The 27,148-nt window shown below is 32.7% G+C and overlaps 2 protein-coding genes across 3 annotated transcripts; one reads left to right on the top strand and one right to left on the bottom strand.

Annotated features, from left to right (window-relative positions):
- Window positions 1-7,278: 7,278 nt before the first annotated feature.
- LOC8285383 (cysteine protease XCP1) lies at window positions 7,279-8,831 on the top strand. The gene is made up of 3 exons (XM_015716371.3): window positions 7,279-8,139; window positions 8,254-8,394; window positions 8,493-8,831. Exons 1-3 carry the CDS (start codon window positions 7,447-7,449, stop codon window positions 8,706-8,708), a joined length of 1,050 nt encoding a protein of 349 aa, XP_015571857.2. The 5' UTR covers window positions 7,279-7,446; the 3' UTR covers window positions 8,709-8,831.
- A 160-nt stretch (window positions 8,832-8,991) lies between these two features.
- On the bottom strand, window positions 8,992-15,166 carry LOC8285382 (damage-control phosphatase At2g17340). 2 transcript variants are annotated; one of them, XM_002514366.4, is made up of 12 exons: window positions 14,874-15,164; window positions 14,710-14,775; window positions 14,376-14,442; window positions 14,190-14,258; window positions 13,967-14,107; window positions 13,672-13,800; window positions 13,444-13,530; window positions 10,102-10,176; window positions 9,947-10,024; window positions 9,745-9,822; window positions 9,396-9,458; window positions 8,992-9,222 (listed from the first exon to the last, which is right to left on the bottom strand). In XM_002514366.4, the coding sequence occupies exons 1-12, from the start codon at window positions 15,161-15,163 to the stop codon at window positions 9,142-9,144; spliced, it is 1,224 nt and encodes a 407-aa protein (XP_002514412.2). In that variant the 5' UTR covers window position 15,164; the 3' UTR covers window positions 8,992-9,141. The 2 variants fall into 2 exon arrangements, with proteins under 2 accessions (XP_002514412.2, XP_015571856.2); XM_015716370.3 differs by lacking the exon at window positions 14,376-14,442 and having other exon boundaries at window positions 14,190-14,247; window positions 14,874-15,166.
- Window positions 15,167-27,148: the final 11,982 nt, after the last annotated feature.

The following is a 27,148-nucleotide window of genomic DNA, read 5'->3' on the forward strand; positions in this document are numbered from 1 at the left end:
ACGGATGATTCTCCCTTAACTAACCTTTCAAACCTCTCTCTATACTCCCGCCTTACACCGAAAGGGATGAAGTACTCTTGAATCATCTCCGAATTGCCTCCACGACAACCCATCCGGGAAAGGCGGATATAATCTCCGAACCATCGGGATGCTATTCCCTTCAAGGAAAACCCGGCCATCTCGATGGTCCTCCGCCGAAGTGCAAATCGGACGCCTCTTTTCAACCTCATCCAAAAAGTCCAGAGGGTCTCCACCGTCCCATCAAACTCCACAGTCTTAACTTGGTATACTCGGACATAGGGACATCGTCCGGATTCCTATCTAGGACCCACTAGCACGGCTTCACTGCGAAACTGCTTCTTGAAAGGCTAGCAACGCTCTAGGGCCCTCTGCATCCCAGTCATACTAGACACAAAAGCCTCCACTGGGATTTCACCAGCACCATGTACCTCCTGAGCCTCGCCCTGATCTGGTTGGGCAGCTGCTCGAGGCCTACCTCGCCTTCTGGTACCATGGGCTGGGTCCGGAGGAGCCGTCCCGAGCGGAAAACTCATCTTCGCCTTCCTGGGCCGATGCTGCAGTCGCTCGGGTTCTCGGCATTGGTAAGAGCTGAAAATGAACAACAAGCTATTAACCCAACAGACTCTCTAACGATAGCGCAGATACTAGAATCAACGAAACATGCAAGGACATACTCAATTTATCCTAGTTTCCGCAGTAGTTTAGAAAGCTAACCTAGGTCGAAGGAAAAACTAAACCTAAGCTCTGATACCAACTTTGTCACGACCCACTCTGGGGGCCCGTGACCGGCACTAGGGAATGGGTAGGCTTAAGGCCACCGAAACCCGTAGTAAGCCTTACCAACCCGCAAATCCAAATATACAATTAACCAAATATAAAATAGTCATAATTGTCTTGCATAATACATCATCAAACTACCAACAAGAGTCAGAATAGTTATACAAATTTTAAAATTTCCTACTGCGGATACTCTAGAGTAAAAATGACAAGTATACAAGTACAAGATAATTACAAAAGTCCAAAAAAGAAGAAGTCGGACTGTCGAGATGTCTTGGGCGAAAGTCTTTAATCACACCGAAAAAATTACAACCGAGACCGGTCTAGAGTGAGTCAAAATCAAATAATCTAAGGGCTTTGCAACCTTCACATGATATATTAATTATTCAAAACAATATACCAATTTCCGAATATAATTGCGACAATATAAAATCATACACCATAATAATAAAATGATAAAAGGAGAGTGTAAATAAATAAAGACATTTTTACTTTCACGGGACGTGTGGCTAAGTAGAACCCTAACCCCAAATTCTAACAGCCCACTTTGGCTCTCTTAATCCAATAAGACTGGCGCCTGAGAGCAATGCTCGACAGAACCTTACCTCCACCGGTCACTTAAATATCCAAATAAGAAATCTAGTAGCCATTCGGCTCTCTTAATCCAATAAGATCGGCGCCCGAGAGCAATACTGCGACCTTACCTCCACCGGCCACTTAAATATCCAAATAAGCCTGAGAGCAATGCTCGACCAGGACCTTACCTCCCATGAATTTACACAAATCAGCCCAGAGCCATGCTCGACCGAGGGCAAACCCATAAATATCTTATTACATGTCCATGATCATTACCGGCAGACGCCGTCCCGATGTAACCCATCGCATGTTCTACAAGCCACATTTCCCAATTCGCAATCATCACATATAATAAATATCATTATCCGATGAACTCAACCAACACATATCGGAAATAAAGATTAAAGATTTAAGGTAAAACAACGTGCAATTTGCGAGGGAAAAATAATAACGCTTATCTTATTATAACATACTAATAATAATATTTATATTATTTCAAATATTAATAATCAAGTGAAATCATTTACCTCATGATACTAATAATCATATTAAGCACAAATTCTAAATAGCATATTAAAATCGACTAGCAATACGAAAGATTAAATGACTTTAACTCATGATTTGATGCGTTCCACGGTCCTCCTACGCCTCGGGTGGAGTCGGGAAGGTCGAATTATCTAATAACAAAAGACATACAATTAATAGACATTCGAAAATTTTTCCTAAACTTAGACCCTAAGGTCGACCGCCTAGAATTAAATTAGACTCGAGGATTCTCACGAAATTTGATGTAACCTCCCTAAATTACGGATATTTACCCCAGAAACGGGTCCAGACCGCCAAAACATATCGACATCTTTGGAATTTAATAACAGTGAGGCCACAAGAACTGCATTAATACTTTCCGACTCCAAAACACCACAATCCAAACAATTCAATTTGATTTATTTTTAAACTACCCAACACAAGCAATTAATAGCCTCAATAACTTTCTAATATTATAACAAAATTTTTCAGAGTCTAATAAAATTATACCGAGTTGAAAATTAAAATATTTCGTCCAGAAAACACTGGGGTCCGGAAGCCGGTCCCGCCAACAGTGTCGGAATTCAAATCCGGAAGCGCCTACGCGAAGCTCAAGTTGCGGAGAGTCCGGAAGGACAAGAGTTTTGGCCGGAAAGTGGCCGGAAGGCGGCGGATCGGGGCCGGAAAGTCGCTGCTCACGCGACACCTTTCAAGGCTGCCGGCAAGGATTTCCGACGGAGGAGGGTTGCTTCAAGGGTTTTCGGGGGTGGGGAGTCCGATTCCGGCGCCAGATCGCCGAAAACAAGCCGGCAAGAGGCCGAACGGCGAAGACAACTCCCTACCTTCGGCTAACATCGGCGGAAAGGAGGAAAGGGGAAGGAGAGCTGCTGCAGAGCGGCGGGAAGGGAGGAAGGCGCTGGCGACGGCGGCGGCGAGCTGGGCGGCACGTAGGCGGCGCGGGGAAGAAGACAGTCGATGGGGGAGGGAGAAGGAAGGGAGGAAGGAAAAGGAGGAGGGGGAGGGGAGAAAAAAAAGTTTTTTTTTATATATATATATAATTATTATTATAACTAAGGGTGTTACAATTTCATTTTACTAAATTATATTTAAAATCAACCCAAACATTTTGATTAATAATAATTTTAACAAATTGAATGCAATAAAAAATGATATTTTTATTAAGTAAACTAAAATAAATATAAAATAAATATACTTTCATTAAATTATAAGAATTAAAATTAGCATGCTTTGTAATTCATATTATACTTGGAGTCCATTATGCGGCAGATGTCATAGTTTATCCTCTTAATTTTTAGATCAATTGCTAATATAAGACCTCACACTAGGAATGTAATTAGGACTTAATATCATGGTAAATTATATCCTAGATTCGGTACACTGTGCATTATGTATCTAGCGTCCAAAACGTGTGGTTTTATTTAAACAAGGAAGCAGATTTTTAAAATATACGTATGAGAGAATTGTAATTCAAATATAATGCTCTATCTGTTATTGCCGATTTAAAACATAATCGCGAGTTCCTTTCAGTTGTTTGGCTTGATTTTCTCTTCTCTATTCTTAATTCTCCATCATTTAGAGCTTCAAATCAGATTCTACAAGTTGTTGTTTTTTATTCTTTTCTCTTTTCTTATTCTTCATTACATAATATCGTTGTTCTTTTTTTTTTTGTTCTGATACATAGGTTATGCATATTTGCAGATTTTAAAAATTTATTTTTAACAAGCTGAAATTCTTCCTTCTTTCTCAATTCTTCGGACCTTCAAATCAGATTCTACAACCTTTAATCCTTCTTTTAAATACGATTATAGGCTAATTAAAAATAATATTCATCACTATGTTCATTAAAAATATGGTAATCATTTTATTACTAGAAAATAATAGATTCAATATGTAGAACATTAAGGTTTATTATGTTAAACATTGACGTTCATTATGTAGAACATTGAGATTCATTATGTATGAATTATCGATTTATTATTTTATTCATAATTTTGATAACAGTTTTATCTTTGAAATTGAATTGGTACATTTTGTAGCATATTAAGATTCATTATATATGAACTATAGGTTCATCATTTTTTCATGATTTTGGTAACGATTTTATTTTTGAAATAGAATAGGTTCATTTGCAGCACATTAAAATTCACTATATATGAACTATAGGTTCATCACATTGTTCATAATTTTGATAATGAATTTATTTTTGAAATGGAATAAGTTCATTTTGTAGTACAATGAATCTTATATCATTAACATATAAATATAGAAGTTTTAAGCAATGAACATGACATATGTGCATAAAGATAAATAAGTATTCATAAATTATAATGGTTCATTATCTACAAGTATTAGGTTCATTAAAGTATCATTTGAGGTTCATCAAATATATCATATAATTTTATAGTTTACAGTTTCATTATTCATAGGTTACAATCCGCAGGTTTATCATCTACTAACAATAGGTTCATGAACGTATCACTTAAAGTTTATCAAATATATAATAGAAACTCATTAATCATGGGTTATAATCAATAAGTTCATCATGTACTAGGAACGGGTTCATCAAAGTATGACTTGAAGTTCATCAAATATATAACAGATATTTATTCTTATAAAATATATTCATTAAAAAAGTTATACATGCTAATTTAATATAAAATAAAGAACCGAATAACAAATTAAAAATCACATTTTTAACTCTTAAAGGATTAAAATCAAAAGCCAAAAAATTATAAAGATTGTAACTTTAAGATAATTTTAAGAATAATAGGGCGTATGTAAAATAAAAATGGGAAAAAGTAAGGAAAGGTGATTTTTGGTATTAGAGAAGACAGTTGTGTGTTTTAAGAATAAGAGTGTATGTAAAAAATGAAAAAATAAAGAAAAATAATTTTTAATATTGGAGAAGACAGTTGTGTATTTTAATTGAAGTAAAAAATCATGTATTGAATCGATGATTTTTCTCCTTGATTTTAGGCACAAATCTTCAATTAATCTCACTTCTCCTTAAAAACACGCAGGCCACACATGTTAATAATTTAAGGTGCATAATGTTAGATGTACTTGAGTCCATGATATAACAATTGCAATACCACTACTCTATATATTTTTTTAATGAAGAATTTTCACGATGCACTATATTTTAGAAAAATAAATTACAGTCAAAAAAATATTTTACGATTTTCTTTCAAAAGTTTTTGTTTATATGGTTTTTCTTTTAGAATTTCGTAAGAAAAAAGATATAAAAAATATACCTACAAAATACTCGAATAATTTTTTTTTCAAAATTTATATTTTTGTGACTTTAATTTTTATTTTATTTTTTTAAAACTTCGTCACAGAAAAAATACTAAAAGTATATCTAAAAGATACCGAAAGAAAAGAATACTAAAAATAGATCTACAAGATATCAAAAGAATATCATTTTTTTTATATTATTGTGAATTCAGATTTTACTTTAAATCCTTTAATTTTTTTACAGAATCTCATCAATATACCTAAAAGATATCGAAATTTTATTTATTATAACTTGTATTATTATAAATTTACTTTTTAGAATTTCATCCGAGAAAATATACAAAAAAGTATACCTATAAAATACATATATGATATGATTTTTACTTGTATGACTGTGAAATCAGTCAAATGAGGCAGATTTATTATTTTTATTTTATATCTTTATGTTTGGTATTCATGAATTGAATGATATTACATGTTTTTTTATAGCAACTAGTGTGTTTTGGTGACATAAAAATATGTGTTTCAAAAAATATATCATAATATACCAAAACTATATCAAATGTAGTTTAAAATAGATAAAGATATAATTTAAATAAAATTAAAAAGTATATTTAACGGTAACAAAAATATACTAAAAGAATACTAATAAAATATCAAAAGAATACTATAATACAGCTCCAAAAAAATATAAATAAATAAAAGTTTTTGAAAAGAAATTGTAAGGAAAAATTTTAGAAAAAAAATCGTAAAAAAAGGACCATAAAAAAGAATTTTGGCGTTTTGCCGCAGAAATGTAAGAAACCCTTTTCATATCTAAGTTTGATCCATATGTAACTTTTAACACTTTGAGCCTTTCTAATATGCTATAGGTATGATATCATATAAATTTATAAAAATTAATATTATTTTAATTTTAATAATTTAATAATCTAATTAAATTCTAAATTAGTTAAATACGTATAGTATTTGGTTATCGATTAATTAAACATATTATTTTATTTATTACATTTTTTTTAGTTTAATTATTAGTACTTCACAACTATAATCTAAATCAGTACAAGAATATATAAGACGAATAAATTATTTAAAATAATATCGATTAATTGTCTATAATTTAAAAATAGACTTTATAATGGTAGAGTACTATAGCAAAATCCACTTTTTGTATTTTTACAAAATTAATTAGTGCTTTTTAACATTTAAAGTCAAGACGGTTAAAAGACCAAATTAATTTTAAAAAACTATATTTTGATTCTTGTACTTCTTATAAATGTGTTAATATCGTCCAAAGTTAAATTCTTTTCATCAAATTAAAGTGAAATTTTCACTTTTACCACAGTTTAATTCAAGTGTCCAATAAAGTAAAATAAAAAAACATTATTAATTATAAATATTTATTTTAGTTTAATGATTTAAAAGTAAATTGTATAATAATTTAATAATGTTGCTCTATAATAATTTTTTTTTAAACGTTTAAATAATTAAAATTAAATTGTGTTACAAATTAAAATAAGTAGAAAAAATTAGTTAATAACTTTTGCTATATTATAATTAATTTGTTATAGAAATATTCTGAATAAAATAAATCATTTTATTTTTATTTGATTAAAAAATTAAGTTTGAATGAATTTAATATTTGATAAAAAATTTAAAAATCAAAATATAATTTTACTTATTAATTTAATTGTTTTTTAACTGTCAATACCTATGGATAGAGGAGAGGTAGATATTAGTTTTATAAAGTCACAAGAGAGTTTTAATATAAAAGAAAACTCAAAAGATCTCGACGTAAAGGAGAGAATGAAGCAGTTGACAAAGTGATTCATGGAAGGAAGATAATCATCCGATTCAGGATGCCAGCGCCGGCAGCCAATAGTTAACTGAAGTTGGCAATCACAAAGAGGCATAATCTCATAGTTGTTTTGTTCAAAGCTGAATTTTTTAGCCCGAAAAACAAAATAAAATCAAAAGAAATTAAAAATTAAAAGCTGATTTGAAAACGTTATGCTAAATGGGTTTCTGTTTTGGTTTTTTGTTTTTGAATTTTAAGCCTTGTCTATTATTACTTTATCAATATGCTTATGTCCCTAAAGCAGACAAACAATCTTGGGGCAAAAGCGTACCAAAAAGAACCAACCGTAAAGATTCGGTATGCATTGAAAATTAATTTCAGCTACTTCACTTTAAAGCAATTTAAGAAATTAAAACCTGTATATAACTGCTGCCCGGCTCCCTCCATCTTCATTCATCTAACCCTCCCTTACCATTAAGCCTCAACCTAAATAAATGGCTCCCTCAGTTTCAAGCATTTTCCTTTTCACCATTTTCACATCTCTCGTCATCTGTTCAGTTGTTGCTCATGACTTTTCTATTGTGGGTTACTCGCCGGAGCACTTGACTTCCATGCATAAACTCACCGAGCTCTTCGAATCATGGATGTCTAAGCACGGCAAAACCTACGAAAGCATTGAAGAGAAGCTACACAGACTCGAGGTTTTCAAAGATAACTTGATGCACATCGATCGTAGAAACAGGGATGTTACGACCTACTGGCTTGCGCTGAATGAGTTTGCAGACTTGAGCCATGAAGAGTTCAAGAGCAAGTACTTAGGGTTGAACACCGATGCTCCCAGGGGGAGAATTTCTGAAGACTTAAGTTACAGAGATGTAATAGACTTGCCCAAATCCATCGACTGGAGAAAGAAAGGAGCTGTTGCTCCAGTCAAGAACCAAGGCTCGTGCGGCAGCTGTTGGGCATTCTCAACAGTTGCAGCGGTTGAGGGCATAAACCAGATTGTGACCGGAAATTTGACTTCACTGTCCGAGCAGGAGTTGATCGACTGCGACACGTCCTTTAACAGTGGCTGCAATGGAGGCCTCATGGATTATGCATTTGACTATATCGTCAACAATGGAGGACTCCACAAGGAGGAAGACTACCCATACCTAATGGAAGAAGGCACTTGTGATGAAAAGCGGGTAAAAGGGCATTGCAAAAACCATTGTTTTACAGTATAGGCTAATTCTAAACTGGACTCAATTGTCAAATGACTAGTAAAATTGTGCTAACATTTCTATGGCTATTGTCTTCAGGAAGAGATGGAGGTAGTGACTATCAGTGGTTACCATGATGTGCCAGAAAACAACGAAGAAAGCCTCTTGAAGGCACTAGCTCACCAACCTCTTAGCATATCTATTGAGGCTTCTGGGAGAGATTTCCAGTTCTACGGCAGGGTAAGAAAATTGACATGCACACACACACACATCTGATAAATTTCGTAGCGGGTAAGACCACATTTCAGAAAAAATTTCTAAACAGAGGGATCTGGCAGGGGGTATTCAATGGACCTTGTGGGACAGATCTAGATCATGGAGTAGCCGCAGTCGGATATGGATCGTCAAAGGGGCTAGATTACATCATCGTGAAGAATTCCTGGGGACCAAAGTGGGGTGAAAAAGGCTACATACGAATGAAGAGAAACACAGGAAAACCAGAAGGCCTATGTGGGATCAACAAAATGGCTTCATATCCTACTAAAAAGAAGTAACACAGCAGGGTTGACAACATAGTATTTCCTTTCTTTCTGATAGCTCCTTCATTGATCAAACTTTCTTAATCCTTGTTGGTACTCTTATCAATAAAATCAGATAGAAAATTCACATCCCTCAAATCCTTGTGCTATTAAAAAGTAGATAATGGCATTACACATGTAAACAAGAATGCAGACAAGAGGATGTGCATGCTTATGTGCACAAACAATCATGTTTCTAACAGAGAGTCAAATAAAATAAAGATGCAGATGAGCATGAATAACAAAATGAAGTTCTATATATCAGGGTTTATTTAACTTCTTTATTAATTCAATGATCATAAATTAGTAGTAAATACATGCAAGTTTAAGGTGACAAGGACCTAAAACATGTGTATATTGATGATTGGCTGCTAATTTAATGGTTTAACGATAGAGCAGAACAAGTATCTTAACTCAAAACCTCATTGTACTTGAAAACACAGTCATAAAGCCGGCCTCCAAGAAACTGGGCAACCTCTGGATGTTTCACCTGATTAAAAAATAAAACAAGGAGAAAATGCAAAAGGAGAGATTATCACAAAATAAGTTAAATCCTACAGAATAACGGCCATTAGGTGATTTCTTCACACATACATAAAAACAAAAATAATTAAGGAAAAAAGAAAAGAAAAAGAGAAAAACTAAACTAAACTAAACATTTACCATTCCAATCTTCAGAGAATCACACTTGAATTGAGCATAAAGATTTGTTTCTATCCCGCGACCCTACAAAAAGCAATGAATGGTTAAGTGCAACAAATTGGATAGTTCAGTTTCTGAAGACTATTTAGTTTAATCATAACCAATAACCATGGATTGGAATTTCCAGTTTCCCTCTCTTGCTCTCTTAATGAGGTTCCCTATTTTTTTCCATTGGTCAACCGTCAAGGCCCAATCCTACCCCGACTTCATTATCACTTCTATGTGCTAGAAAACTTGTCAAACTCATGTATCCATATCAATCTGGTAGCCATTGTCTTCTTCATATTGACAAAATTTGAGAAAGACTCACCATTCCTTCAAATATTACTAGGTCTGCATCAGTGGATAAATAAGCTAGCTCTTGTGATACTCTTGTGAGATCAATAACCTGCAAATGATGGAAAAGCAAATAAGCCTATTACTATACACTTGCATATACCCATCATTGTATTTGTGGAAGATGTTAGTCCAACCAATACTTAAAGTGAAGATATAGCACATATGTTCCTTACTGGCAAATCATTTCCAGAGTTGGCAATCAAGAGATTAGAGGTATCAACACCCACAAGCTGTCCATTTTCATCTTTCAACTGGAAAATGAGCGCTTAAGTCAGAAAAATAAGAACCCAGCCCAACAACACCAAAGTTTAGCTATTCTTTCTTTCACCTTTGATATAATCTCAATCAGTTCAGGGTAAGTGACATCGTTGATAGAGGGCAAGTCATTAGCAGCCAAAACAACCTGCCAAAGTGATAGGCAAGCAAAAAGGAAGTAAGCTTAAGATAGCAAGCGGCAGCCATGCAAGAGTAAGAAAAAAATAGCAATTGTGGAGGCATATTATTTGATGCAAATGTCCAAACTTAACAGAACTACATCTAAATTCATGGTTTAGTATGTTTTGCCCTTTCAAAGGATGCATTTAATTTGGAGTAACAAAATATAATCTCTTACAATTTTTATTTGCTTTCCTTTCTTTAAAAGCAAAAACTTAATCATAAGCAGTCTTACAATATAGCTGAAATGAATTACAAATCAAAGGCTACATTTAACGAGAAAGTAACCATGATATAAAACATTTAACGCAGAAATGGATTTTGCCGTGCCCATCAAAATGTCTGAAAGGTGCTAAATTTCAATGAGCAACTTCTCAAATTTAAAGGCCTGATAAAAACAACTGTGAATAAAGCATCAGCAATATTGATGGAGGAACAGGGATACCCACCAAGACTGCCAAACCCAAAACCAAAATCTAATTAATGCATTTGATAAGAAATATGTTGATACGAAAATAGAGAAAAAAAAGAAAAAGAAGTGGAGTACAGCACTCCACTGGCACCATTTCAGAATATTTTCAAGAGATTTTTTCATGGGAAGGTCAAGAAGAAGTCAACGGATTATTGGGAAGATATTCTACTAATTAGTTTCTTAGTTGTTATTAGTTGTCATTTAATTGCTCATTAATTTAGGATAATATTTTTATTTTTATTGAGAATAGTCTTTTTCTCATGTGCACAATAATTTGACTCGTTATTATTCACATACTAATAAATTAAAATAATTTAAAATAAAAAATAATATAGTTATCTATTAAATATATTAATATTATTATTTTGAAAATATTATTTTTATAATTAAAATTTTTACCTTATAATGTTCATTATCATTATTTTTATTTTTATTTTTATTTTTAATCTATATATCTTTTCACCTTATATTTTGTACATAAAATTATTTGTTTATCTCAAAATATATTGTAACAAATTAAAATATATTTTACTTTCCATATTAATATATTTCCATCCATATATTTCTTTTGCAATTACTAAAACACATTTATATAAATATACTATTCTAATTTAAATTACAATTAAATCAATCAAAATGTCAGAAAGATAAATTTAATCACTATTATATTAAAGAATAATATATTTAAAATAAATTAGTCAGTTGATTAAAATATAAAAATATAATCAATTAACTCTTGTAGCACTCATATTGATTATTACCAAAGTGAGGCTTATAATTATTAAAAATAGAAACATCAGTTCTCTTTTAGTTTAATAATTATTTTAGTTTTCAATTAGTAATATTCTTTTTTTATTTAAAAAATAATATAATATTCTATCTTTGAAATTTTATTAATAAATTTAATAAAATTGTAATTAACGTATAAATAAAAAATGGACTATATTTTTGCAACGAAGTAATCTCTTTATTTATGTGAGTTGCATGTGAATATCAAGTATTTGACTCATTAGCACTTAAAAAGTAAAATGCTATATATATTTTTAAATTTATCGTCATAAATATTTTTAGCATTAAGATAATAAAGACATCCTTACATTAGTAAATTTATCTATAGATTAATCTATTTATACCTCATAACATTTATACTGATTATTTTTATAGTTAGTAATAAAAAAATTAATATTATTATTGCAAAATATGAAGATTCACAAATATTGTAAGAGTAAATTAAATTAATTTAAAAATTTATACACAAATGAATTATTTTATTTTAATAAGATAAAATATAGCAAACACTTTAAAAAATTATAAAAAGGAGCTTGTTAATTCTAATATTCTATTTAAGTTTAGATTTCTAAAATATATTCAAGTCATTTTCATTATTTGAGATAATAATAAAATATCTTTTTGGATGAAGAAAATTATTTTTTCTTTATATGCACTGTGTATAAATTTAAATAATTTAACTCGTTATTACTCAAATTTAAATACTTTTAGATATAAAAACTGTTTTTTCTTATAGTCACACGGTGCACATGGTGTTTGTATGGCTGTAATTATTATGTGCATGACTTTAATACTGACATATAATTAGAAATAAAATATTCTGTGACCAATGACCGAAACCATGACCCTTAAAGAGTATGCTAGTTGTCTTACCACCAAGCTAGGACAATTATTTTGTTAATTTTCCATAAAAAGTATACTAGAAAAAAGATAATACCATATGGTTAACAAGCTCAATTATGCTTAGCAAGTCAATTTCAAGCTCGAGTTTTTCTTCGTTATTTAATAATATCACTTAACAAGCAGAATTTGAACTAAGCTCATTTATCATAACAAATAAGCTACTAATGAACCGAGCTCGAGCCACTAGCGAGCTTAATTATTTTGCAACGAACCGTACTCGAACTTCATTATAGAACTTGAATTCAGCTCGATCTCTATTCCGAAGTAATCCTAGCCAAGCTCAAACTTGTAAAGTTTTGCCTTGCCTCAGTTTGATTATAACCCTGTCTTTTTTGGCCAATTGTCAAAATTGTTTGATTGTTTAGAACTTAGCAGTGAATAAGATTAACCTAGAGCTAATTTTTCTCTAGTCATTCTACATTAGCAAGGATATTTAGAGGTTAATAGGATTGGAATTGAAATTAAAAAATTTGAATTGACTTTTTCAATGGTCAAGTTTTAATATGCAACATAAACAAATAAATGTAACTTCTATCTTGAATTTTCCCTAATTGCAAGGTAATAGTCAAGTTTGAAGATAAATTGAAAGTAAAAAAATTTAGCCTTACCTGAAAATAAGATAATTCAAAAGTAAACAAGAAAACATTTGAAAGTTATTTTTAAAAGAATTAAGCCAAGATGCTAAAATTTATCAATTACAAAAACATTAAAGAGTATCTCGTGTTCTTTAATGACTTTTGACCTACTATTACTATTTCAGGAAGATAACATAACAATAATAGGTGAAACAGCCCATTACAGCCATTCTATGTGTGCCTCATCATGGGCCTTGATGCTACAGGCAATTAAGGCAACATCCCACCACCTCGCCACCCTAAAATTTAACAAGCTTATTACCATAGGTAGCTCAGTCGTTCTAGTATTAACCGTAATTTAAGACATTTGCTGGGTAGAATTGGCTTGGAAGTGCAAATGAAGCATTAACAAATAGTCATTTGCCAATAAACACTTTATATTAGAATAAGAAAAATTTGGATGAGTTGCAAACATGAATGTGGCCAGAAAACAAACCTGAGTTCCATGTCGAAGTAGCTCTCTTGCAAAGGGCAAAATACCCAAGATAATATCTGCACCAGAATTATCAACAAAAATGACAGCCTGTTGTGACAGGAAAAAGGAAAGTGATCAGGACTATTTCTGGAATGAACGATACACCTAACTTCTTTTGGAGATGCCCTGAGGATGGGACTACTTCAAAAGAAGAAGGTATGAGGAAAACAAATCACATCTGGAACTTGCCTTTTTCCATGATTTCTTGCTCCATTTCACTTTGAAGGTGTCTAAATCATCAATAACCCAGGGTCGAGGGACAAGATTTTGACAGCTGGCCAAAAAAGACATTCCATCCCTTGAGAAAATCTCAGCAAGCTTTAACAAATCAGAAACAAGTGGAAGATGAGAAAGAAGGTTGAGCTAAGAGATGCTCAATTTAGTCCAGCAACAAATGAAAAGTGATAATAATATAATTTGGTTTAATTAAATACAGAGATTAACAAAATAATAGAATCTTATATGAAAATTTGTCAAGACCAACCTGTGCAGAACCAAGGTCAAAAATGTTTCCAGCAAATATTCCTTTCACGAGATTCTCAAGACGCTTGGGCCCATCTTCAATAGCATCATTAAGACAAACAACATCCTCAAATAGAGATATAGCCTTTGCATTCTCTTCATCCTAATGCATCATTAAGAAAAACATCTTTCATTTGCAAACAGTATTTTTGAGAGGCCAAACAGAAAGTAGAACAAATACTAACCTTGACTTTTTTGAAAATGTCTCTGAATCCCAATTCTCTGAGGATTTGCTCCCGAAGTCTGCAAAGAAGCTACAATTTCCCCAATAAAACAAAGAGAGGATAATAGTAAGAAGACAGATGTACAAGTAAAATAAAAATTTAAATCCTGAAAATTGTAACAAAAGAAAAGATGAACTTGAATCTTACAATGCAATCAGGTGGACCACCATGACTCTCGGGACCTTTCTTCAAATCTTCAAGGATCTCAGAATACCTTATTATTAGGAAATTTTTTTTGAAAAAAAAAAAAAGCAATCTTAAGTTATTTAAAAAAGAAATGAGTGACATTTAACGGGAGTTTGATAGCAAGAAGTAGAAGGCATTGAGTAAAAGAAACACTGCAATTTTGATCCAGTGACCCACAAATGTTGATATGGAATTCGATAGAATTACTGATGCTTAGAGCAAAAACAGTAGCAAAAATTATTCAAATAAAATAAATTTCATAATCAATTCCTTCCGAAAAGAAAACGACAGTGACCTTTGTGCAAATTTCTCAGCTCTAGCAGGAGCGTCAGCAACAGTAGGATCAGTTTCAGCACGTTTCCTGCAAGAAGTAAAATGAATAAAAAGAGATGCAACAACAGAACAAAACACAAGAAGAAGAAGAAGAAGAAAAAGAAACCAATTAAGGATAATGATTACTTGAAAGAAGGGATGGAATTGAGGAAAAGGTCGATCCATTGGAGCTCAGTAGGAGTAGGTTTTCTTGGATTGTCAGATGGAAATCTGTAAGGAATAGTGGATGCCCTATAATTCGATTCTATCGGCGTCGTCAGCAATGGGAACGCTACCATTTCCGATTCGCTTTCCATTTCTTCCTTCTTTCTTTTTGATATATTCCCTGTGTAATTCTTCTCTTCTCTTCTCTTCTCTTCAGTTTTACTTGATTTTTGTTTTAACTTTTCTGTTGCTGTGTATCTTATGTCAAACATTTGCCCTCGCCATCCTTCTATAATTTCACTCCGCAATCTTTAATTTTATTTAAAAAATAAAAACAGAAATTCACATTTAGTTCAAAATATATATATATATATATATATATATATATATTATTTATATATTAACTTTTATTACATAAAATTTTGACATATTTATTTTAAAAAATAGTAATATCAATTATATTGATAATATTGATCATACAATAATATTGATCATACAATTATGAGAGACAATTTCGGACGCGCATCTAAGTGTCTATAGTAATTACGGTATTATAAGATTTTTCAATTTAATAAGGAACATGCTAATTAGTCACAGAGACTAGCGCGAATAAAGAAAGTTGCCTCCCGAGTATTTTTCAGAATACTTTTACTAATTGAGTGGCGTTTCTAGATTTAATAAGGAAACTTCGCCACATCTAGAGATAGATTCGAAAGCCAAATTCCTTATTTGTGTATTTTTATTTTTAATCTTATTATTTAACGAGTTATTACCTATAAATACAACAACTATAAGTCTACAAATAATCACTATAGCATGTAAGTTTGACTTAAGTCTAGCCCATTTTTAGTTAGAGTCAATCCCTATTTATTTTTCTTAACCTATTTTTATTATTTAGTTATAAATAAAGCCTATCTAATCTTAACCCAATTAAAAGTTATGTTTTTTATTACTAAATTTTTTAATATAAATAGACTATTCTTTTACATGCCAATACCTAATTAGATTTTTATTTTAAATATATATATGGATTTTTGTTTAGGTCCAAGTTACCAATATTTAATCTAATGGACTATATTTTACATGCAAAGCCCAATTTTAACCTAGGTCTAAGTGTCCAAGTTTTAATTTTCAATCAAACATCACATATTTGTCATACATTTATATAATAAAACAAAAATAAGATAGAAAATAAAGGAAAGCATTAAACCTAAGTTATTACAACACATCCTACAACTAAAAAGGTTAAAAAAAATATCAAATCTACGTCTAAAAAGGTCAAAAGCATGTCTATGTCTTATATATATATATATATATATATATATATGAGACAGACTAGACTAACAAGTTTACGGTACGGCATATGCTTGTTAAATCTTAAACAAGAATGGAAGATAGGATGATAAATTTTATTAATAGATGTGCAAATATACAAACTTTGGAATAAAAGCTTTAAACAAAGAAATATAACTACAGAGGAAGGTGGTTTTCCTCACTCTCTCTTTTCTCACTATATTTCTTATGGTAAGACTTGAAGAATACAAGAGCCATAAGAAATATAGTGAGAAAAGAGAGAGTGTGAGAGTGATAGTGAGAAAACCACCTTCCTCTTGTATTCAGTTCCGCTTGTAAGTTATATTTCTTTTGTTTAAAGCTTTTATTCCAAAGCTCTTATTCCAAAGTTTGTATATTTGCACATCTATTAATAAAATTTATCATCCTATCTTCCATTCTTGTTTAAGATTTAACAAGCGTATGCTCTGTGCTTGCCTCGTCTGAGGATCCTGCACACCAGAAACTTGTTAGTCTAGTATGTCTCATAGTTGGTATCAGAGCCTATTGGGTTCCAAAAAGAAACATCATCTGCATAAAAAAGATTTTAAAATCATTTTAATCTGCATCATATCTCTGATAAACAAACTTGCTCATTTATGTACAGTAGTAAGCCCCGTCTGGTGTAAGGGTAGTAAATCTGGTGGCTTGGTTCATGTTTGTTTAGAAAGTTATCTTGGTATATTTTAAAATGAATTTAGAACCTTTTTTCTGTAGATCTTCTTCTTTTTCAAACTCTTCTACCTCTGAGTCTTTAAGGTATAAAGGTTTAGTAAATAGTGAAGAAATCACTATTGAAGATTTTTCAAAGCATATTGGTGATTGGAAAATACTCAAGGTTCAAAAGAAACAAATTTATGAGTTTTCAAAGTTTCCTCTCTTCGAAACTGATTTTACTATCAAAACTGAAGAAAGAGATATTCAGATTTCAAAGCCTTTTGAAGAAATTTATCTTTTGAATCCAAAGACCCTCCAGAAGCATAAAGAAAAATACTATAAGTATACCCATATAGGCCTTGTTCAGGTAGAAATAAAGCCCCTTACCAGAGAAGGTTTAGATACTTCCATCTTAGCAATCCTTAGAGATGCTAGGTTTATAAATTTTTATGATTCTTTGTTAGGTACTGTTGAGTCAAGCCTCAATAAAGGACCAATTTCTTTCAATTGTTTTCCAAACATTACAATTTCATTAAATGATAAAAATATTTTAAAGAGCATTGTTCTTCAAATAAAGACACATAATTACAAAATGCTTGAAGGATCTATTCCGATAGTATTGATTTTCAAAATACATTACAAAGCCATGATTTCTACTTTTGGTTCAAAACACAAACTCCATTCACCAAAAGGAGAAACCTTATTCCTACAAACAGATCTTTTCAAATCCAATGGAACTATTCTAAAAACCATTCAATGGAAAGATATAACTCTTCCAAAAGAGTGGATCCTTGAAGGTGCAACCCAACCTGAATCACCAAAGCAAACAGAGCCAAATACAAATCTCAAAAATATAACCCAGTTTCCATATGGAAAAGTAAAGCTTACATTCAACAGGAAATCAACCTCTTCTAGATTTTCTGATGATGATTCTTTAACATCGACCATAGATATTGGAAGGGTATCAAAAATACCTTCTGTTATTTATGCTCCTTACAAAGAACCAACTCCATCTCAAACACAACCAAGATTTTCAACATCTGATATACCAGGCTCAAACACTATATTACAGAATGTTGATTACCAAAGCAATATCCCCAGACCCGTCTACAATGAATTAAAGAAAGATGATGAGGATATAGAGACCGTCTCTACCCCCTCTTCACCATCACCATCAGCAATAACATAAAATCTAGAAGCAGAAATCAACATGATTTCAAAAGATTTTCAAATCAATAAAAAGCTTTTACATGAAGATTTCTATTCAAAGAAAAACCATTCTTAAAAAATTTTAGTTTTTTAAGTATTTTTTACAAGAAAAAGACAGTATTCAAGAGAGATACTATCAATTTTTCATACAAAACAAGATCCAAATCAAATTTTTTGATTGGTTTCAGATTTATTGCAAAGAAAATAGTATTCTTTATCCTTTCAAATAAAAGCTTATTAGTCCTGTTACTGTAAGAAACAAGACTCCAGAGTGGAAGGTCGGGGAAAACCAAACCATCCAGTCTGAACATCCTCCCCTTAGGAAAATAACCATTCCTTATGGAGAGAATGAAATAGAGGCTACACCTTACAAATTGATAGGAGAAGATCTTGAGAAAAATGTCAAGAATATTGTTCAGCAGAACAATATCTCGAATACCTATCTTAACACAATAGGGAAGTAACTTGTTAGGATAGAAAGCTAGATCCAAAAACCTCCTGTAGTCTTCACCTCTCCAATCCCCAACACTGATCATCCAAAAGAGATAAGCCAATCAGAAAAGCTCAAAAATCCAGTCTTCAAACCTTACCAAATCTCAAAGCCTAGCCAAGATCAATTTCAGAAGCAAATTGAGTTTGCTAGAGCAGTTAGGGAACAACTTAGCAAATTAGCCATTTCTGAGTCCTCCAAAAACCTAGTGCCATATACTCCTCAAAGCAGTAGGAATATCAATGCTATAGATCAAGCCCAATGCGATGAATCCAATGATTCAGAGCTTGAAAGTGTCACTGACAAACCCTCCAACATCAACAGATTGGGATGGCAAGCCCCTAGATTGACCTGACATACTTCTAGGAATACTGCTCCAGATCTAGGAATAGAAAATAGGAATAATATCCTAACCCAATCTAGATTCAATGCCTCTTCCGTCTATGAATGGAATATAGATGGAATGTCAGAATACAACATTCTTGGTCTCTTACAATAGATGACCATGGCAGCCAATGCTTACAAAATCCAAAGTGGTACCTCTGATGAGCCATTGCTGAACTCCTTATAGCTAGATTTTTTTGCCAGCTTAAAGGATGGTGGGATTACAATCTCACACAAGCACAACAGCTCCAAATCCTAGGTGCTATCCAAACCACAATAGAAGGGACCCCCATCTTAGATGAGCTAGAAAATCCTATTGAGGATGCTGTGTCAACCTTAATCCTGACGATTTTCCTCCACTTCATAGGAGACCCTTCTCTTCTAAAAGATAAGAATGCTGAGCTTCTTAGCAATCTAACCTGTAAAAAGCTTAGCAATTTCTAAGCTTATAAAGATACCTTCCTGACCAGAGTCATGCTTAGGGAAGATTCAAACCAACCTTTCTGGAAAGAAAAATTCTTAGCTGGTTTACCTAAGATACTAGGTGAAAGAGTTAGGAATACCATAAGAGAAACCCATAATGGCCAGATCCCTTATGATTTCTACACTTATGATGAATTAGTTAGCCTCACCCAGAAAGAAGGTTTGAAGATTTGCCATGACCTTAAACTCCAAAGACAACTCAAATGGGAAATAAAGAAGACTAGGCAAGAACTAGGTAGTTTTTGTAACCAGTTTGAATATAATCCCATAGAGCCTTCCCCTACCTGCAAAGGAAAACACAAAGAAGATTTTTCCAAATCTTTTAAGAAAAAATGATTTTTCAAAAATAGGAGAACTCCCAAAAACAAAGAAAATTTCTACAAAAAGCCATCCTTTTCTAAATTTCCAAAGCATAATTTCAAAAAAGATTTTAGCAAAATTACTTGCTATAAATGTGGCAAAAAGGGTCAATACTTCAAAGTATTGCAAGTTTTCTAAGAAACTTCATGAGCTCCAAATAGAAGATGAAATTTTGAGTAAAATTTCAGCTCTTCTTGTTGATTCCTCTGAATCAGAATTTTCGAATAGTGAGGAAGAGTTTCAAATTGATGAAATCAAAACCTCATCCGATTATTCTGAGTCAGATTCTGATGATATTCCAAAGAATATTAATATGCTCACTAGGCAACAAGAAGCTATTCTTGAAGCCGTCAAGCATATTAATGACCCCCAAATCCAAAAACAAGTTTTGAAAGAAATATTAAAAACTGAAACCCTTGTCCCCTCTTCTAGTAAGAACACTTATGATCTTACTATGATCTTCGATAAAGGGAAAAAGTTAAAAAACCCTCTTCCTACCGTCCAAGAACTTCAGAAAGAAATCAAAGCCATCAAAACAGAGCTCAAAGATTTGAAAGAAAAACAACAAAATGATTCTCTTTTGCTCCAAAGCTTGATTCTCAAACAGGATAGTGATTCTGATTCTGAAGAAGAAAATGATTTTCAAAATCTTAAGGTTTCTGAAAATGTTCCAGAAAACTTCATTAACGTTTTAAAAGAAATTACCTCAAGAAAATATTTGATCCAAATAAAACTCATTTTCTCTAGTGATTTCCAAATAGAAACTATCGCTTTATTTGATACGGGAGCAGACCTCAACTGTATCAATTATGAGCTGGTTCCTAAAAGGTATCATCAAGAAATATAAGAAAGGCTTACCTCAGCCAATAGTTCAAAGATTAGAATTGCTTAAATCACGCAATTCTAAATAATAATATTGCTTTAAAAAATATTTTTATTCTTACAAAGGATTTACAGCAAACAATTATCTTGGGAACTTCTTTCATCAATTTAATTACTCCCTTCAAAGTAACTACTGCTGGTATTATTTTTAAAGCTAAAGATTCAAAGATTGTTTTTCCTTTTATAGAAAAACCCAAGAAGAGAAATCTCAATCTTATAAAAGCCCACTCAATTTATAATTTTGAGATAAATATTTTGATTAAAGGAAAACAAACCCAGCTTTTCTACTTGAAACAAGATATGGGTTTAAAAAGAATCCAAAGTCAAATGCAAAATGATTTTGTCCAAAGGAAAATCTCTGATTTGCAAAAGAAGATTGAAAATGAAGTTTGTTCTGATCTTCCTAATGCCTTTTGGAGAAGAAAGCAGCATATGGTAGATTTACCATATGAAAAAGATTTTTGTGATAAATAAATTCCCATCAAAGCAAGATCCATCCAAATGAATGAAACCCTAGAAAGCCATTGTAGAATAGAAATAAAAGATTTAGAGCAAAAGGGTTTGATTACCAAATCCAGATCCCCCTGGTCATGTGCAACTTTCTATGTCAACAAAAATAGTGAGATAGAAAGAGGAACACCTAGGTTGGTGATTAATTACAAACCTTTGAATAAAGCCCTAAAGTAGATTAGATACCCAATTCCAAACAAAAAAGATCTTCTTCAAAAGCTTCATTCTGCTTTTATTTTTTCAAAGTTTGATATGAAATCAGGATTTTGGAAAATCCAGATTCATCTTAAAGACAGGTACAAAACTGCTTTTACAGTTTCATTTGGCCAGTACGAATGGAATGTAATGCCTTTCGGATTAAAAAATGCTCCTTCTGAATTTCAAAAAATCATGAATGACATTTTCAATCCTTATTCAAAGTTTTGCATTGTCTATATCGATGATGTATTAATATTTTGAAATTTTCTAGAACAACATTTCAAACACTTGGAGACATTTTTCTATGTTGTTAAGAAAAATAGTTTAGTGGTTTCAAAATCCAAAATATCTTTATTCCAAAAAAATATTAGATTTCTTGGTCACTATATCTCTCGGGGAACTATCACCCCAATTGAACGGTCTCTAGCCTTTACTTCAAAATTTCCAAACAAAATTTTAGAAAAAACTCAGTTACAAAGATTCCTTGGTAGTTTAAATTATGTGATGGATTTTTATCCGAATTTGAACTGTCTAGCAAAGCCCCTCCATGATATGTTAAAGAAAAACCCCCCTGTATGGATCGATGAGCATACAAAGATTGTCCAAAGCATTAAAAAGCAAGTTTCTGAAATACCATGTTTACACCTAGCTGATCCATCTGCATTCAAAATTGTTGAAACTGATGCATCAAATCTAGGATATGGTGGGATTCTTAAGCAAGTCCAAAACAACAAAGAATGTATTGTCCAGTTTCTGCACACTGAAATAATACAGAAAAAAATTATTCAACTATCAAAAAAGAAATTCTTTCGATAGTTTTGTGCATTTCAAAATTTCAAAGCGACCTTTTAAACCAAAAATTTCTTTTAAGGATTGATTGTAAATCTGCTAAAGAGGTTTTACAAAAAGATGTTCAAAACATAGCTTCAAAGCAGATTTTTGTCAGATGGTAGGCCATTCTTTCTGTTTTTGATTTTGAAATCGAATATATAAGAGGAGATTCGAATTCAATTTTAGACTTTCTAACCAGAGAGTTCCTTCAAAAATAGGAGTGAAAATGCCAAGAAAATCGAAAGCAAAAGAAGAAAAGTTGACAGCAAATTCAAAGCCTGTTCAAAGTCCAAAGAAGGAGATTTTACCCTCCTCTTCAAAGCCTATCCGAACCTGGACCGAAATCATCCGGAAGAAATTGACAAAAGCAAGGTAGATCCGGCCCAACAACAATTACAAATTCAGGAATGACTTGCACAGCAAGATCCTGAATTTCTAAAAAGGGTCGAAGAATATTCAAAGCAAATGATACAACTTCACCCCAAAGTCTCTCCAAAGACATCCTCTCCAAAGACATCCTCTTCTTCCAACAAAGGTAAAGGTATACTTTCTATCCCTTTTTCAAAACCTGAGATAGAAATTTTCCCTCAAAACCTATCTCAGAGCTCTCAAAGTATTTCAAAGCCCAACTCCCAAGAAATAGTTTTTTCACAAACAAAACTTTTCAAATCCAATGAGTATATAGAAAAGCAAAATTTTTAAAGCATTTTAACTATTAAGGAAGGATTGTGTACAGAAAGCCACTCAAAACTAATTTCAAAAATTTTCCCTCCAGGATAGTATTTCAAGCCCTGTAATATATCAAAGCCTCAATCTTACTACCAGTCTATCCTTGAGGTAACTGGTTCTGCAAAGTTCAAACACTTCAAAAAGTACAAAGATCATAAAGACCCTGCATATTCCACATGCACCATACAAAGAATCCACCACCCTTCAGATTGGGGAATGGATTTACATTCATCAAGATCTTTTCCAACTTCCCTCCAAAGAACCTACCCATCAAGCGTAAACACTTCTTTCAACTATTGGGACTACCAACAAGCTTGGTTTAATACCTTTCTTCTTCAAAACGAAGGACAAAGCCATTCTTGGCTTTTCTACTTCGACACAAGCACAATCCAAACTACAAAGATCCCATATTGGTTTAAATAATGGTGGAATTTTTATAGCAATGTTCCTGAAACCATAATTCCAGAAGTTCTACCTCTGTTTAACTATTCAAAGACCACTATAAACTAAACAAAATAGAAAAACGTTTTCCCCCTTTACTTCTATTTTGTTCAAACTTTTTTCTCCCCTGGGTATGTGTATGGGTATGTGTATGGTATTTCCATTTCAATCAAGCAGCAGATGGAGAAATCATCCTTGCCCGAAGATTCAAAGTCAAATGGTGGGATAAATTTAACCACCAAGAAAAATTATCTCTAAAGATGGTACAAAGTTTTCTTTCAAAGAATAGCTTCTTGCCACCTCCGAAAGAACAGACCACTTTCCTGGCACAGAAGTCCTTCATTATTCCAAAGCTAGCGGCGGCTCAAACAGAAGAAGATTTCTTACAATTGATCAAACAGTTGTCAGAAACTGCCTCTTCCAAAGGAAAATCTAAAGCTTCATCTTCCTCTTCTAGCACCAGCTCAGCAGCAATAGATCTAGATGGTGACTCGAACGAAGATGACTGTTTTGGATATTCAAGCCATCAAATGACATCTCTGTAAAGCCCTTGGGTTGAAAACTAGGAATGGCAGCCCAAAATATTTATCTAATGGGCCAAATGCCCAATAATAATAATAAAAAAAAGTCATTTAAAAAGAAAAGAAAGAAGACAAAAGACTCTTTAAAAAAGTAAAAGATTCTTCACTAAAGCGTGGCAGATAACTTCTGCAAAAGTCATGGAGCCTCTTACTCCATTATCAAAAGCATACAAAAGACGTGGAGCCCCTCATTCCACTATGAAGAGCTTCCAAAGAAGAGCATCCAAAGCTTCAAGGCTGAAGACCTCTATAAATAGAGGAGTTTTTCCAAAGAAGAGGGCAGACTGAAAAATAACAAGAGACTCTTGTATTCTTCAAGTCATACCATTAGAAATATAGTGAGAAAAGAGAGAGTGTGAGAGTGATAGTGAGAAAACCACCTTCCTCTTGTATTCAATTCCTCTTGTAAGTTATATTTCTTTTGTTTAAAGCTTTTATTCCAAAGTTTGTATATTTTTCATCTATTAATAAAATTTATCATCTTATCTTCCATTCTTGTTTAAGATTTAACAAGCGTATGCTCTGTGCTTGCCTCGTCTGAGGATCCTGCACACTAGAAACTTGTTAGTCTAGTCTGTCTCATAGTTGGTATCAGAGCCAATTGGGTTCCAAAAAGAAACATCATCTGCATAAAAAAGATTTTAAAATCATTTTAATATGCATCATATCTCTGATAAACAAACTTGCTCATTTATGCACAGTAGTAAGCCCCGTCTGGTGTAAGGGCAGCATAAGAGGTAAAAATTTATTGGTAGCATACTCGATCAAACGAGTGATTTTCTCGCCTACTACGGATCCCATACTACCCCCCATAAACTGAAAATCCATAACCCCAATTGCTACGGGAATGCAAAATCTGGTACCTTGGTTCATGTTTGTTTAGAAAGTTATCTTGGTTTATTTTAAAATGAATTTAGAACCTTTTTTCTGTAGATCTTCTTCTTTCTCAAACTCTACTTTTGAGTCTTCAAGGTATAAAGGTTTAGTAAATATTGAGAAAATCACTATTGAAGATTTTTCAAAGCATATTGATGATTGGGAAATACCCAAGGTTCAAAAAAAATAAATTTATGAGTTTTCAAAGTTTCCTCTCTTCAAAACTGATTTTACTATCAAAACTGAAGAAAGAGATATTCAAATTTCAAAGCCTTTTGAAGAAATTTATCTTTTGAATCCAATGACCCTCCAGAAGCATAAAGAAAAAGACTATAAGTATATTCATATAGGCCTTGTCCAGGTAGGAATAAAGCCCCTTACCAAAGAAGGTTTAGATACTTCCATCTTAGCAGTCCTTAGAGATTCTAGGTTTACAAATTTTTATCATTCTTTGTTAGGTACTGTTGAGTCAAGCCTTAATAAAGGACCAATTTCTTTCAATTGTTTTCCAAACATTACAATTTCATTAAATGATAAAAATATTTTAAAGAGCATTGTTCTTCAAATAAAGACACATAATTACAAAATGCTTGAATGATCTATTCCGATAGCATTAATTTTCAAAATACATTACAAAGCCATGATTTCTGCTTTTGGTTCAAAACACAAACTCCATTCACCAAAAGGAGAAACCTTATTCCTACAAACAGATCTTTCCAAATCCACATAGCAGAAGGTGAAGAACCTTACAAGTAAAAAGAAGGGAAAGTAGAGTGAAGGGAAGAGGGGGCAGTCCTCAGCCCGATCACCCAATTCGCTCCAACAGACAGGCATGGTTCTGTAGTCAAAGCAACTTCATCACTTTCGTGTACCCATCGGACGGTAGCCCTTTCGGGGGTTCCTTACCAGCTTTCTCTCTCTCTCATCAATGGCAGAAGGTGGAGGATGGCTAGATAAACATTATAATTTTCGGGGGACACTAAGTTGAGGTAGGCAAACTCATTGTTGAAAGTGGCAGCATCGACCGGTGGTGGAAAGCGGTGAATTTGAAGAAGAAAGCAGCAACACTCTTAAGCTTTGAATGCTGATTTTTCACTCGTCCAGTTCTGGTACTCTTCAATAACGGTATAGATAGACTGTCTGTTACATGGGCTTCGCTTCTATGGTGGTAGCGCCACTTGATTTGATCAGAAAATAAAAATTAGCGGAGGGAAAAGAAAGAACAGTGAGGAGAGAGAAAAAAATGAAGGAGATGATCTTTTTGTTAATTTTTTATTAATTTTTAGAAATAAATAAAAATTATAATTTAATCCATTAATTTTTATTTAATTTATTTCTAATTCATTTACCCGTGGCATGCCACATCATCATTCTGGTAATTTTTTTGCCAAAAAATGATACGTTTTGCGATACTGAAATTGAAAATTTAGACGGTTTATTGTTACAAATTAAAGATTAGAGACTTTACTGATATCGGCCCAAAGTCTAGGGACGATGAGAGTAATTTAGCCTAGTATTTAGGAATTGTGTTTGCAACCTTGAGGAAGTGGAGCTCGAGCAAAAGAGTTGTATGAACAAATAGCGGAATCAAATTATGGGCCGGAAAGACCCATTAGTATTGAACAAGCTAGCAGGGACCAAAAGTAATGCAGGGGTTTGGGTCGCTCCGGGGAAGGATTTTATAAAGATAAATTTTGATACAGCAGTATCCGGAGTTAAGAACATGGGTATGGTGGGTCTGATAGCTAAGAAATTTGGTGTTGTAAGCCTGTGTTTTGTGCTTGCAAGAAATTTAGAGGCATCCAAGACCCGGAACTGCTGGAAGCTTTGGGATTGAGAACGGCAATGGAGGTTGCAAAGGACTTGGGATTGGTGAGAGTCATATTTGAGGGAGATCCCAAAAATACCATACAGGCTACTAAGAAAATTGTGAAACCCCCGCTGAAAACGGAAGTTATTTTCACTGATATCTTTGCATTGTCCTGTTCTTTTGCTAATGTAACCTTTTGTTTTGTTAGAAGACATCTTAACTGGGCGGCTCATGGATTAGCCAAAGGAAGCCCTTCTAAATGAGTTTCGATACTCAAAAATTGCAGGCCGATTTATGTGGCTGTTGAACTCTGGTTTTTGTAACTCTCTGTCTTTTTAATGAAGTCATATTTATCTTTGAAAAAGAAAAGTACAGTTTGTTGGATTTATGAATAAAGTCAGTTAATTTTATAGTCTATAGGGATTTTGCTTTTTATTTTTAAGAATTTTTACAGGAATTCCTAGAAAAGGGGTAAAATTATTAT

Source organism: Ricinus communis, chromosome 4 (assembly GCF_019578655.1).
Source record: "Ricinus communis isolate WT05 ecotype wild-type chromosome 4, ASM1957865v1, whole genome shotgun sequence".
Lineage (NCBI taxonomy): Eukaryota > Viridiplantae > Streptophyta > Magnoliopsida > Malpighiales > Euphorbiaceae > Ricinus > Ricinus communis.